Here is a 13,984-nt window from a genome sequence, read left to right as displayed (position 1 = left end):
TCGGGACCGGAACAGGTGGGGTGGCTCCTCGCGGCGCGGAGACTGGTGGGGGGGGCCCAAGTCGGGGTGGACCGCCTTCCCCCTCCCCCCACGGCACGCGCCGGGGAGGCCAAGCCCGCGCACACGCACGCGCGCGCTCGCACGGCCCCGCGCCAGACGCCGGGCCCGGCCCGGCGGAACCCTCCCCCCGACTCGGAGGGGGGAGGCGCGGGCCACAGCAGGCCAAGAACAGCACTCGGCCCCACCGCGGGGCCAGCGCAGCCCACACGCCAAAGCGACGGGGCCCTGCCCACACGCCGCGGCAGTCGCTCCCCGTGGAGAGTGACTGCACGCTCTGGATGGAGGAGCGGCGGCTGGGGGGTCCGGTGCCCCCAAGGCTCCCCTCTCAGATCGCTAGAGAAGGCTTTCTCACCGAGGGCGCATCGCCCCCCACCCAGCGTGCCCCGTTCAGGCCTACGGAAGCCCGCCGACGTGTACGCCAGCGCTCGGCTGGGCGGGAGGGGTCTGCGGTAGGGGTAAGCAGCGGGCCAAGAAGCGAGCGCTCGCGGTCGGGACCGGGGAGAACCCGTGCGTGCCACCTCGCGAGGAGACGCACCCAAGACCGCGTGGGGACGGGACAGACGCCCGCCCCCCACCGGCACATCACCCGGCCCCACCACGATCGCTCCCACGCCCGGGCGCGAACCCCGCTGAGGGGGACCCACCCGGCGTGCGCCCGGCCACGTCAGTCCCCCCCCGGTACAGGGTGAGGACTGACGTTCAGGAGGCGGCCCCGGCCCCACCGAGGGTGGGGAGCGGCCACGCCTCGCTTACCGTCTCGACCCCTCCCCCACGCCTCAAGAGAGGCGCTCGGGAGACACGACCACCGCAGGGGTTACCCGAGAGGACTCGCTGGGGACGGGAAGCGATGCCGCCGCTCGGCCTCGGGCACCTGAGGGACAACCTGGAGCGCTCCAGGGGCACCGCAGAGGACCAAGGCGAGACACGCTCACACCCCGACGAGGGGGTACGTGGCGTGGCGGCGGGGCAGCCCTCCCCCGCCGCGGGGGAGGGCCGCTCGCGAGACAGGACGCCGAGCAGGCGAGGAGGCGAGAGTGTCTGCCGCGTCACAAGACCCCGGCCCCGCCGACACCACAAGGCACGGGAGACCGAGGTCGGGCCGGAGTCCGCACCCCTGCCTTCCCCCCGCCACCCACGGGCGGCAGAGGAGAGGCGAGGGGCCCGCAGGCAGAACGAGAAGAGAAGCCACGTTCGCCATGAACGTCCCCGTCCCTCGTCTGGCGCGGCTTAGGCCCGGCCCGGGGGAGCATGACTTCACCACATCGATCAGGTGAGTGAGTGAGCGAGCGAGCGAGCCAGCCATGTGGGGCAGGGAGGCCCCAGAGGGGAGGGCCCGGCGAGGACAACCACCAGAGGGGCCTGCTTCAGCCTCGCCAGGCGCCACCCACTCCTCAGTCCTCTCCGAGGAGAGCGGCCAACGACCCCAGGCGGGGAATGCCTGACACGCGGCACGGAGCCTACGGGGGTGGGGTCGCGCCGGCCACCACCGGGTGCCTGCGGCGGGGAGCGCACGGGGTAAAAGACCCACGCCGCCACCTCACCCCACCGCCCTCGGGCCACCAGAGACCGGAGGTGGCACCACGGGCCACGTCAGCCGGACGCACACACGAGAGCCGGCGCGCAGGCCCGGGCGGGCGGCTCAAGTGTCAGAAGCGGAGTCGGCTACCAGGCCAGGGCTCACGCAGAGAGAAGCCCAGAGCCCCGCACGCGTCCGGAGACCCAACACTCGGTGACAGACACCGAGGAAGACCGTGTCAGCACCTATCTGCTGGCAGAAAATGCCCAACACGACAGGAAAAATGACAGCGCCCAGAAACGGGGCGGGTCCACGATTTGCAGGGGGGGACCCCGGGACCTCGGTCCGGCCACCTGCCCCCAGCCCTACCCCCATAAATGGCAGCCCCGAAGCTCTCGGGGGCCATCTGATCGACCGGGGTGGGGGGGTTGGTAGGGGGAGGGGAGAGGGGAGAGGGGAGAGGGGAGAGGGGAGAGGGGAGAGGGGAGAGGGGAGGGGGATTAGGAGGAGGCTTAGGAGGAGAAGTGGGAATGGGAATGGGAATGGGAAGGGACGAGAGGGAGACGGGATCAGGCCGGGGACGCCCTGCCCTTTTCTCGCCCGCGTGGCCGGGGACTCGGGGAGATGCCACAGAGGCGCCTCCGACGAGAGGGCCCCCCACGAGGGACCGCTCCCGAGCACCGGGCCCCGGGCCGGGGAAAGCCTGCCTCCCCCACATCCCTCGCAGGACGCCCCCGTGCCGGTCCCCGAGTCCGGATGAAGTCTCGGTCCCTCCAACGCCACCGGAACCCACGCGGGCAGGCTTAAGGGGCGGGGGGCACCCCCTCCCAGGCCTCCCGCGCCAACAGGGGCCGGCCCAGCCACGTCTCCGGGTCCATCGGGACTCAGAAAACATTTCATCCAAGGAGGCGCCTCCGACGACCGGGAACCCCAGCGCGCCCGTCCCCGGCCTCACCGCACTGGGCCCGGGCCGCTCCTCGCCTCACGAGCAGTCGTCCAAGGGACGCAGACGAGGGCCTGACCACCTAGCCGCCGGCGGCCCGGGCGCGGGACACTCTCTCCCTTTCCCCCGCGGCGGCAAGGCGCAGGCCGTGTCCGATCGGCTCGGGTCGGTCTCCGCGGCTGGAGGGGCACAGGCGGATGCTGGTCGACCAGGCCAGGCCACACGGCTTCCCCCGGCACACGAGATCCCGGGAGCGCGGCGACAGTCACCCCCTCATCATCCTGCGAGTCCAATCTGCGCCGAGAGCAGGACGCGCCCGCGGCTCAGCGCCACGGGGACTGTCACCGCCGGTGTCGCCAGCCTCCCCGAAGTCTGCCTCGGGCCCCGCCGCCGAGCCCCATCCCTTGCCGAGGTCGCCGACGCTAGGGAGAAGAGGGACGATCTCAGAGCGGCAGCCAGATGGCGCCCGACAACCGTCGCCAACGTCCCCGGAACCGATCCCGACCGCCGCCGGCCGCCCAAACGCCCGAGCTCGTCCCGGACTGAGGCGCCGGGCGGCCCCGTGGCGTCCGCCTCGGAGCCCGCTCACCCTCGTCACGGCACGGCACGGCACGGCACGGCACGACACGAGGCGACACGACGCGACGCGGCGCGACGCGACCCCGGCAACAGATCAGGGCGGGGAGGACGGAGGGAGCCGGGGTTTGGCAAGACACGGCCGGCCGGGCGGCTGCCGCGAAGGGGACGCGCTCCCCACGCGATTCCCCGGGCGGGGGAGATCACACGGACACGCCGGCGGGGCCGGGGCCGACGCCGCGGGTGGCCCAGAGCGACCAGGACGAGATCCCGGGTTCCCGGGTGGGAGGTTGGGAAGGGGAGGAGGGGAAGAGGGAGGGAAGGCGGGGGCTGGCAAACCGAAACCAGGCGAGCGCTCAGAGAACAACGCAGGAATCGGCTTTGGAGTCCGTCCTCTCGAATGCGGGAGGTCTTTCGAAAGCAGACAGGCAAAGCCCAGAAGCTAGAAAAGAAAGGATGAAGACCGCGAACCCCATCGAAGCGGAAAGAAAAATCGATCTCGGCACAGATCGCGACAAAGCCCAAAGACAACAAACGGGCGCCTGGGGAAAACGCACTCGCGGTCGGTCGTGAGAACACGGACGTCAGCACGGCTGACCACAACCGCAGGAAGGAGGAGGGAAAACAAAAAAATGCGGGCGGGGGTTCGGGGGGGCGAGTCGATAGCCACCCGCTCGGTAAATCGAGGTTCAGTGCATCTACACAGAGCAACACTGTGCATGCGCATCCGCGTGTCTGGGTGTGCGTGTGTGTGTCGGTGCGTGTGTTTGACACAGTCAACGTGGACAAGGAAACTGTAGCCCCATCCGAAAAAAAAAAAAAGAAAGAAAAGAAAGAAAGAAAAGAAAGAAAGGAAAGAAAGAAAGGAAAGAAAGAAAGGAAGAAAGGAAGAAAGGAAGAAAGGAAGAAAGGAAGAAAGAAAGAAAGAAAGAAAGAAAGAAAGAAAGAAAGAAAGAAAGAAAGAAAGAAAGAAAGAAAGAAAGAAAGAAAGAAAAAGAAAGAAAGAAAGAAAGAAAGAAAGAAAGAAAGAAAGAAAGAAAGAAAGAAAGAAAGAAAGAAAGAAAGAAAGAAAGAAAGAAAACATGAAAACAAACGACAAAACCCACCACCAAAGGGAAATCAAGTTGTAGAACTACTCTGGGGTTTAAAAACAAAAACAAAAACACCGTAGAAAAAGCACAACCGCAGCCCATCAGGGGTTCCTCTCCTCAACAGTCCAAGAACTCGGTCAACTCCACCTCCTAGAAGCCAGAAAACCAGGGATGAAACACGCGCAGGAGACCCAAACGGACGTTTTCAGTTTAAAAGAAAAAAAAAATAATTTTTTTCCTCCCCCAAATGGGGGAGGGGGCGAGGGGGAGGATGGAGCGTAGAACTCAGCGGCAGAGTGCCTGCCCAGCACGCGCAAGGTCCAGGGTTCGATCTTCAGGACTTCCGTTCAAGTCAATAAGGAAGTCGGTAAGTCAGGCAATCACTAAGTCAGGCAACAAACCAGCAAAAGAAACGAATTACCTCCCCTCCCCGAATAAACAAACAACCACCGAAAGCAACAACAGCAGCAAGAACCAAAAAAAAAAAAAAAAAAAAAAAAAAAAAAAAAAAAAAAGGCCTAAATAAATAAATAAATGTAAGTAAGTAAATAAATAAATAAATAAGTAAACAAACAAACACAATTTTAAAAAGGGGAAAACGCACGCATTTCCGTTTCTAAGAGATATCCGGACAGGCCCAGAACCTGGAATCTCGACAGCAAGTTCCAAAAACAAGCAGAAAGTGCCTGCTCCTGACGGAACACGTGATAGAGACCACCGTTCGAGATGGGGCCGGGTGGGCGGGCTGGCGGGCGGACACAGAGCTCTCGACTCATACCTGACAGAATCCGCTCTCCGACAGAAGACAGGAGGCAACACGAATTGAACAACCTTTTATTATAAAAACTCTTATAAAAGTGGCTATAGAGCAACGTATCTCAACATAGTAAAAGCTGCTTATGACAAAACTACAGCCAGTATAATACTCAATGGTGAAAATTTGAAAGCCTTCCCACTAAAATCTGGAACAAGAAAAGAATGTTGTGTCTCACCACTTCTATTCAATATAGCATTGGATGTTCTAGCCATAGCAATTAGACAAGGAAATTAAAACAGTTCTAAACTGGAAGAGAAGAGGTAAAATTGCATTATATATCAATGACATAATACTAAATATAGAAAACCCTAAAAGCTCCACACAAAGACTACTATAGCTGATAAAAGAAACTGGCAAATTAGTAGGATACAAGATTAACATCCGTAAGTCAGAGGCATGTCTTTACACTAACAATGAAATATCAGAAAATGAAAGTAAAGAAGTAATTCCTTTTAAGACTGTATCAAAAAAAAATAAAAAAACTTAAGAATAAATCTGACCAACAAAGTTAAAGACTTATACGTGGAGAATTACAAAATGCTAAGGAAATTAAAAGTATTTAAAGAAATGGAAAGATATCCCATATTCTTCGGATTGGAAAAATTAATATTGTTAAAATGACCATATACCCAAAGCAATCTACAGATTTACTGTGATTCCTATCAAATTACCCAGGACTTATTTCACAGAACTAGGACACATCATACTAAAATTTATATGGAATCAAAATAGACCCAGAGCTGCCTAAGCATTACTGAAGAAAAAGAACAAAGTTGGAGGAATAATCCTTCCAGGCTTCAGACAATACTACAAAGCTACACTAATCAAATCAGCATGGTAGTGGAACAAAAACAGGCATATGGATCAATGGAAGAGCATAGAGATCCCAGAAATCATTCCACAAACTTTTGGTCAAGTAATCTTTGACAAAGGAGGCAAGAACATACAACGGAATAAAGACAGTCTCTTCTGTCAGTGGTATTGGGAAAACTGAACAGCTGCATGTAAATCAATGAAGTTAGAATACTCCCTCACACCATACACAAAGACAAACTCTAAAAGACTTATAACTTTAACCTAAGACAAGGTACTATAAACCTCTTAGAGGAAATCATAGGCAAAACATTATCCCACATAAATCTCAGTAATGTTCTTCTGGATATTCTACCCAAGCAATTGAAATAGAAGCAAAAATAAACAAATGGGACCTATCTAATTAAACTTATAAGTTTTGTCACAGCAAAGTAAACCATAAACAAAACAAGAAGACTACCTACAGAATGGGAGAAAATATTTGTAAAAGATGAATTTGACAAGGGCTTAATCTCCAATATATATAAGCAGCTCATACAACTTTGTAAGAAAAAATCATAACCAATTAAAAAATGGGCAGAAGATCTAAGCAAGCAATTCTCCAAAGAAGACATACAAATGGACAAAAGGCACATGAAAAAATGCTCAATATCAGTAATTATCAGAGAAATGCAAGTTGAAAGTACAATGAGGTATCACCTCACAACTGTCTGAATGGTCATCATTCAAAAGTCCACAAAGAATAAATGCTGGAGAGGATTTGGAGGAAAAGGTATCCTCTATACCATTGGTGGGAATGTAGTTTGGTGCAGCCATTGTGGAAAACAGTATGAAGAGTTTTCAAAAGACTAAAAATACACTTACCATCTGATCCAGCAATCCCATTCCTGGGCTTATGTCCAGAGGAAACCTTCAATCAAAAAGATACATGCACCCCAATTTTCATAGCAGCACTATTTACAATAGACAAGACGTTGAAACAACCTAAATGTCCACTAACAGATAACTGGAAAGAAGTTGTGGTGTATTTATACAATAGAATACTACTCAGTCATAAAAAAAGAATACAATAATGCAATTTGCAGCAACTTGGATAAACCTGGAAAATGCCATTCTAAGTGAAGTTAATCAGAAAGAGAGAAACATTCCATATAATATCACTTAAATGTGGAATCAAAAAAAAAAAAAAAGGCTAACTTATTTACAAAACCAAAACAGACTTATTTACAACACCAAAACAGACTCACAGACATAGTAAACAAACTTATGGTTACCAAGTGGATAAGGATGTGGAAAGGGATAAATTAAAGTTTGAGATTTGCAGATACTAGTTACTGTACATAAAATAGATAAACAACAAGTTTATACTGTATAGCACAGGAAACTCTATTCAATATATTGTAGTAACTTATAGTTAAAATAATATGAAAATGAAGATATGTTGTTCCTATATTATTGAAGTATTGTGATGTACACCAGAAATTGACACAACATTGTAAACTCACTATACTTAAATAAAAGTATATTTTTAAAAATGGGCAGAAGACAGATATTTCTTCTAAATAGACATTTCTCCAAGGAAGACATACAGATGGCTAACAGGCACACGAAAAAATGCTCAATATCACTAATTATTAGGGAAATGCAAATCAAAACTACTATGAGGTTTCACCTATTACCAGTCAAATGGCCATCATTAAAAAGTCCACAAATGATAAACGCTGCAGAGGATGTGGTGAAAAGGGCACCCTCCTACACTGTTGGTGGGAATGTAAATTGGTGTACCCACTTTAAAGGACAATATGGAAGTTAATTTAAAAATTACTTGTTACCATGTGATCCAGCAATCCTACTCCTGGGCACATATCTAGAGAAAAATATAATTCAAAAAGACACAGGCACCCCAATGTTCACAGCAGTACTATTTACAACAGCCAAGACATAGAAACAACCTAAATGTCCATTGATAGATGACTGGATAAAAAATTGTGATAAATTTTTACAATGGAATCCTACTCAACTATATATATATATATATATATATATATATGTATATATATATATATATATATATATATATATATAAGTTGTAAATAATGTGTATATATAATATCATTTGCAGCAACATGGATGACCTGGAGATCATCATTATAAGTGAAGCAAGCCAGAAATAGAAAATTTCTACATTTATAAGTGGAATCTTAAAAAAAAAAAGACACAAATGAACTCACCTGCAAAACAGAAACAGACTGACAGACATTGAAAACAAACTTATGGTTCCCAGGGATGAAAGGGAGTGGTAAAGGATAAATTGGGAGTTTGAAATTTGCATATACTAACTACTATATATAAAACAAATAACAAGTTCATACTGTAAAGCACAGGGAACTATTCAATATCTTGCAGTGACCTATAATGAAAAGGAATATGAAGACAAAAATATGTATGTATATGTATATATATGACTGAAACATTATGAACACCACAAATTACACAACATTGTAAAATGACTATATTTCAATTAAAAAAATGCATAAACGTAATAAGAATAGCATATGAAATACAATTTAGGGACCTGTGGAAATTATTGAAGATCTGGAGAGACCAGCTTCAGTTAGATTAAGTCGAGAGGCTTCTATTACCTTTTCACAGATAGACTGAATGAAGATACAAATCAGACAATAGTAACTAATGTTTGGAGACCACAGAGAAAATGAAGAGGGGTTAGGCTGGGGCCACCGTTCAGTACAGAAGTCTCATGGGCTTCTGGCTTATGCTTCTGAATTGTATGTCCTATGCCTTTTAATGAACATCTGAGTTGTACAGAGATGAGAGAGGTTACACCTGCAGACCCTGAATTCACCGTGAAGCCTGTTTAGTCCTGCAGTATTCTGAGCATTGCTGGAAGGCTCTCTGTCATTTTAATAATATCAGATTTATCACTTTATTTATTGTGCATTTGCTATATAGAAGGCACTTTACATATAAACACACTGGAATTCTTTAAATTCCTAAATAATTGTTGAGTCGTTTCACAGATGAGAAACTTGAGGTTTCTATCAGGCTGATCTATCCACAGTTATAGTTAAGAAGCAGCAGTTTGTTGACACTGTCTGCCTTATGCACTTAAAATTAGTGAAAAATACAGCTTTGTTACATGTTTTCAAAATTTATAATAACCAATAAAGAGTCATGAGTTTATCTGAGCATGTCCAGGGTATTTCACACTATACCTCATGTGATAATTTTGTCAATAAACATTTGTTGTTTTCCAGTGTCTATATATCCCTGATTGTATCTGAAGGTTATAAAAAAAGTCCGCACAGAAACAGCAAACAAGGTCTGAGCCAACTGTACACAAAGTCCCCTTGCCCAGCACCATCATGTCAACTCTCTGCACACAGAACTGGTCAGGGAAGCCCCATCAGAACCCGAGTATCTGTGAACTTTTACAAAATAGTGACCTGAATGAAGTGGTGTGGATTTCCATCAAGTATTACAGGCTTTTGTGGATTCATCCCAGAGAAAATTCTTCAGAGATGTGCTGCTAGAAAACTTCAGCCATCTGGTCTCAGTGAGTCTGTCAACAAAGACTTCTTTACTTAAGTATCCAGACAAGCTTCCACATACCTCAGACCTCAATCAGCCCCCATTCATGTCTGGTCAAAGCCACGGCAGCTGTCTGAAGGTGTTTACATCTAGTTTGTCCATCACTACACTGGTGCCTTCCTGATCATGATTCTTGTACTCAGTTCTTTCTTGTATTCAATCTCTAAGACACAAAACAGTGCTGGAAAGTCAGTGATTATTTCTTGCATGAATGAGTAAGTGGATTAAAGATTTACTAAGTAAGTGTAATACTGTAAGCATTAAGCTGTGCAAATTAAAATAACATAGTAGAAAGAGCAGATATTTCCCTTTTCTACATAGAACTTAGATTTCTCTGGTGGAGCTAACATTTATTGGATTGCTTTTGACAAAAAAATATAGTTCAATCAACTGTGGAGTCATCTAGTTCCTTTCTAGTTGAAATCACTGAGCATTCTTAACTCTGTCTTTGCTCTCAGTTCTCTCTGCACTGGCAACAAAAGAGTCTCACTATTTTGTCTTGGAATCAGAGTGATCTTTCTGCTCTGGTGAAACTGTGAATGTTTTCAGTTTTCAAGATGTTTTTCTTCCAGCAGATATTCCTATGGCTTAGTGTAGACTGAGCTGGAAATAAAAATCAACTTCCAGCTTCTCTCTGGAAGGAGCTAGACTGCACATCTATCTCATGGGCTGACCCTCCCAGCTGCTGTCCAAAGTCTACATTCTAACTCACTCCTCTCCCTGGAAGCTGGCAGGGCCCTCTGTGAGCTTGAGCTGGCAGGGGGGTAATCCCTGCAGCTTCTGCCCCTCACTTGACCCAGCAAAAACTACCACGGCCCAGCTTCTCGCTGGAAGGAGTCTGACTGCACATCCAGCACCCTGACTTTTCCAGCTACTGCCTGACTCTGTCCTCTAGCTTGTATGTCACTTAGAGCAAATGGAGCCCAGCACTCATTAGTTTCCTGGAGTCTGCAGAGAACAAAGTGGCAGTTCCTCATGGCCCTGCAGGCTTTCCCACAACTACCCCCCCAGCTTGCTCCAGCAATAGAAACCAGCTCCTACCTTCTCTACAGTGTCAGGCTACACATGCAGTGCCCCAGCTTGTCCAATTGCTGCCTGAGGGCTGGCTTCTAATTTGCCTCTCCTGGGGCACTGACAGTACCTCAGTCTCTTGGGAGCACCTAAAAAAGGCACTATGAGCAAGAACAAGGTTTGAGAGGCACCTAGAAACTGGCTGGGCTGACTTGTGCCAAACATTTCTGACGTAAGGCAAGACTCTGAAGATTGGGAGAGAAGGCTATTTGGTCTAAGGCAAATAAACTAACATGGAGTCAAGAAAAATGAAGAAATAATGAATATACCCTAAGGAAAAAAAAAAAAACCAAAATGAAAACAAAGATACACTCCAAAAACAATGACTGTATGATATGGAGATAAGCGATATACCCAACAGAAAATTCAAAATAGTGTTCCTAAAGATTCTTTCTGAGGTCAAAGGAGTAATGTATGAAAAAAAAGGGGGGGGGAATAAATAAAATAATGTGAAAATACTTTAAAGGAATTATGTAACATCAATCAGTCCAAAGACAAAATATTGGAGGGCCAAGAGGAAGACAGAAAGAAGCAGAAAATATATAGAGATAAATCATATCTGAATTTTGTTCCAAACCTGAGGAATAAAACAGAAATCCAGGTCCAGAAACCCCAAAGGACATCAAGTAAGAGAATTCAAAGTGAATCACACCAAGACACTATAATCAAATTGTCAGAAGTTCAAGACAAATAGAGACTGTTGAAAGCAGCAAGAGAAAAATCAACTTGTTATATAAATACAAGGTAATTCCCATAAAACTACCACTTGATATTTTCAGGAGAAACTTTGGAGGCCAGAAAAGACTGAGATAACATAAGCCAAAATATTGCAAGGTAAAGAAAAACTGCCAACTAAGAATACTACACCTGTCCACAAAAGAAAAAAAAAGGAAAAAAAAGAAAAAAGAAAAAAGAAAAAGAGACAGAGAAAGAATTTCTCAGACAACCACGCCTAAAGGAATGTAGCAAGAACTTTCTTAAAAGAAATGTTAGAGGGAAGTCTTCAAGTTGGAAGAAAAGGATACTAAACAGCAACACAAGAGCAGAAGACAAACTGAAACTTAATGGTAAAGGTAAATATATACAGAAAAACAGAATACTCTATTACTATAATGATGGTAGCAAATTGCTACTAATACTACTATAAAAGTTAAAAGATGAAAGATTTAAAATAACTATAACTAAATTAGATTGCTAGATACATAATAGAAGTAGATGTATGTAAACTGTGATATCAGTAGCATATAATATGAATGGAGAGATAGAGGCTTCTTATGTGCAAGTGAAATTAAGTTGCTGTCAACTTAAAATAGGCTGTTATAACTAACACGTATTGCAAACAAGCCCCTCGGTAACCACAAAGAATATACCTGTGGTAGAGAACAAAAAAAGAGAAAAGAAATAAAAACATATTAATACCAAAAACAATGGAACACAAAAGAAGACATGAAAAGAAAAAGAGAAAAACTGCAAGACAAACAGAAAACAGTTCAAAAATGACAACAGTAAGTCATTCTTGAGCAAACATTATTTTAGCTGTAAATGGGCTAAACCCCCTAATAAAAAGATACATAGTGGCTGAATGGATTAAAAAGCCAAGATCCACCTATATGTTGTCTACAAGAATTCATCTTAGATTTAAGGACACACATAGGCTGAAAGTAAAGTGATGGTAAAAGATATTCCATGAAAATGGTGACCAAAACAAAGCAGGAGAGGCTATTATACTTATCCCAGACAAATGTGACTTTTAGCCAAAAATGGGACAAAAAATGTATTATGTAATTATAACCATGTCAATTCACTAGGAAGGTATAACAATTGCAATTATTTATACACATCTAATATCAGATCATCTAAATATGTAAAGCAAACATTGACAGATGTGAAAGGAGAAATTGAATGCAATACAATAGTAAGCATTTCTATACCTGATTTTCAACAGTGGATAGAACATTGAGACAGAAATCAATAAACAACCAGTGGACCTAAACAACACTTTAGACAAATGGACCTAACAGACATACACAGAACTTTTCATCCAGTTGCAGAATAATTCACACTTGTTTCAAGTGAAAACAAAATATTTTCCAGGATAGATCACATGTTATGTCACAAAAGGGACCTTACAAATTGAAGAAGACTGACATCATACCGAGAATCTTTTGTTGCACAATGAAATGAAACGAGAAATCAATTACAGCACAAAATTAAAAAACTCCACAAATATGAGGAAACTAAATAACACAATCTCAAAAACCACTGGGTCAAAGGCAAAATCAAGAGAACTGCTGATTATAAAATTTGAATTTGAGAAAGCATAACTCACTTCTTCTCCCTAAGACTTTTAGATAAAACTAGACTCATCACAAGGCAGATGTCTGTTATTTATGACTTATTAACTGTGACTAATGGCAAATTATACCTCTACATGCAACAGGACACCTTTCATGTGAAACATTTTACTAAGTGCTTAGGAGTATTGATTTTTAAACTGAGGTCATGTTTAAAGTGTTCTGTATAGAAATCAGTGAATTAATTGTGAATGTCTATTACTCACTTCAATCACAGAGAATTCAGAAGCAATGTCCAGCCCTGCACATGACTGAACAGGATTCATGCAGATCTTGGGGTTAGCAGGTGCAGATTCTCTAACTACACACCTCAGATGTCCATTACCAGACATGTGGACAAAGTCAGCATCACAAGCCTGTGGCTCCAGGGACTTCTACACTGAAAGATGGCCCTATTCTGACCCTCCAGTGACCTGAGGTCTCCCATTTCTTTCTACCTCTCGGCTTTGATGGTCATTCAGCATTGCTTCCCCAGGGTCACACTCACTCCCACTGGTCTGACAGTAACAGAATCTTCCAATAAGTTTCAGGTATTTCAGTCCTTCAAAAATTTCCACAGGACCCTATGTGCTGCTCTATCCACTGCAGTTTCTCTCAACATACAGCCATATTTAAGGAAAAAATATAATTTCTACATTGTTTTCCAGTGTTTAAATGTGAACGAAGTTTACTTACAAAATGAAAACTGGATGGATTTGTACAAGAGGGAAGATAAGTATTTTATTTAAAATTGGCAGCCATTTTCAGAGGATGCAGTAACTAATCAAAACTATGACACTGAACTCAGGTCTGATCGCTGACCCCTCACTACCCTCCGTGCTCCACACTCACAGGAGCACTGCTGTTGTCCTCTGTGCCTCCTGCACCTGTGCTGTTTTCAGCTGACCTCATTCTGACACATACACCAGCACAACTAGACAGTGAGCCTCTGCTTCCTCAGTCTCCCTCCACTGTGTTCACCAAATGACTAATGCACATCAGATGCCAATCAGCCGTGAGTGAGGCATCTTTCTCCTGTGCCCAAGGGACTGAGACAAAGACAGCCACTCTCATTTTGGTGTAATGTGAAGACTTTCAACAGCACAAATACTGGGAAGGAGAATATTCAATTTCTGGGCCACAAAACATCTCAGG

General features: G+C 46.2%; 1 protein-coding gene across 44 annotated transcripts in view; it reads right to left on the bottom strand.

Moving 5' to 3' along the window:
- LOC141577174 (uncharacterized) overlaps positions 1 to 13,984 on the bottom strand; it is a 277,514-nt gene that overhangs the window by 248,744 nt on the left and 14,786 nt on the right. For 13 of the 44 annotated variants that reach the window (XR_012505863.1, XR_012505849.1, XR_012505851.1 and 10 more), the window contains one exon: positions 6,681 to 6,726. The exons of 23 other annotated variants lie outside the window; for them this stretch is intronic. Coding sequence is in view for 4 of the 21 variants with exons in the window: in XM_074361310.1 (XP_074217411.1) it covers positions 6,681 to 6,726; positions 9,281 to 9,334 (100 nt within the window). In the remaining 17 variants the exon portion in view is untranslated. Of the gene's footprint in view, positions 1 to 6,680; positions 6,727 to 9,280; positions 9,397 to 9,446; positions 9,589 to 13,984 lie in introns of all 44 variants that reach the window. 8 more of the 44 variants (XR_012505876.1, XR_012505865.1, XM_074361310.1 and 5 more) reach the window with 2 other exon arrangements.

This window comes from Camelus bactrianus, chromosome 3, assembly GCF_048773025.1.
Source record: "Camelus bactrianus isolate YW-2024 breed Bactrian camel chromosome 3, ASM4877302v1, whole genome shotgun sequence".
Classification (NCBI taxonomy): Eukaryota; Metazoa; Chordata; class Mammalia; order Artiodactyla; family Camelidae; genus Camelus; species Camelus bactrianus.
This window is presented reverse-complemented; position numbering and strand designations above follow the sequence as displayed.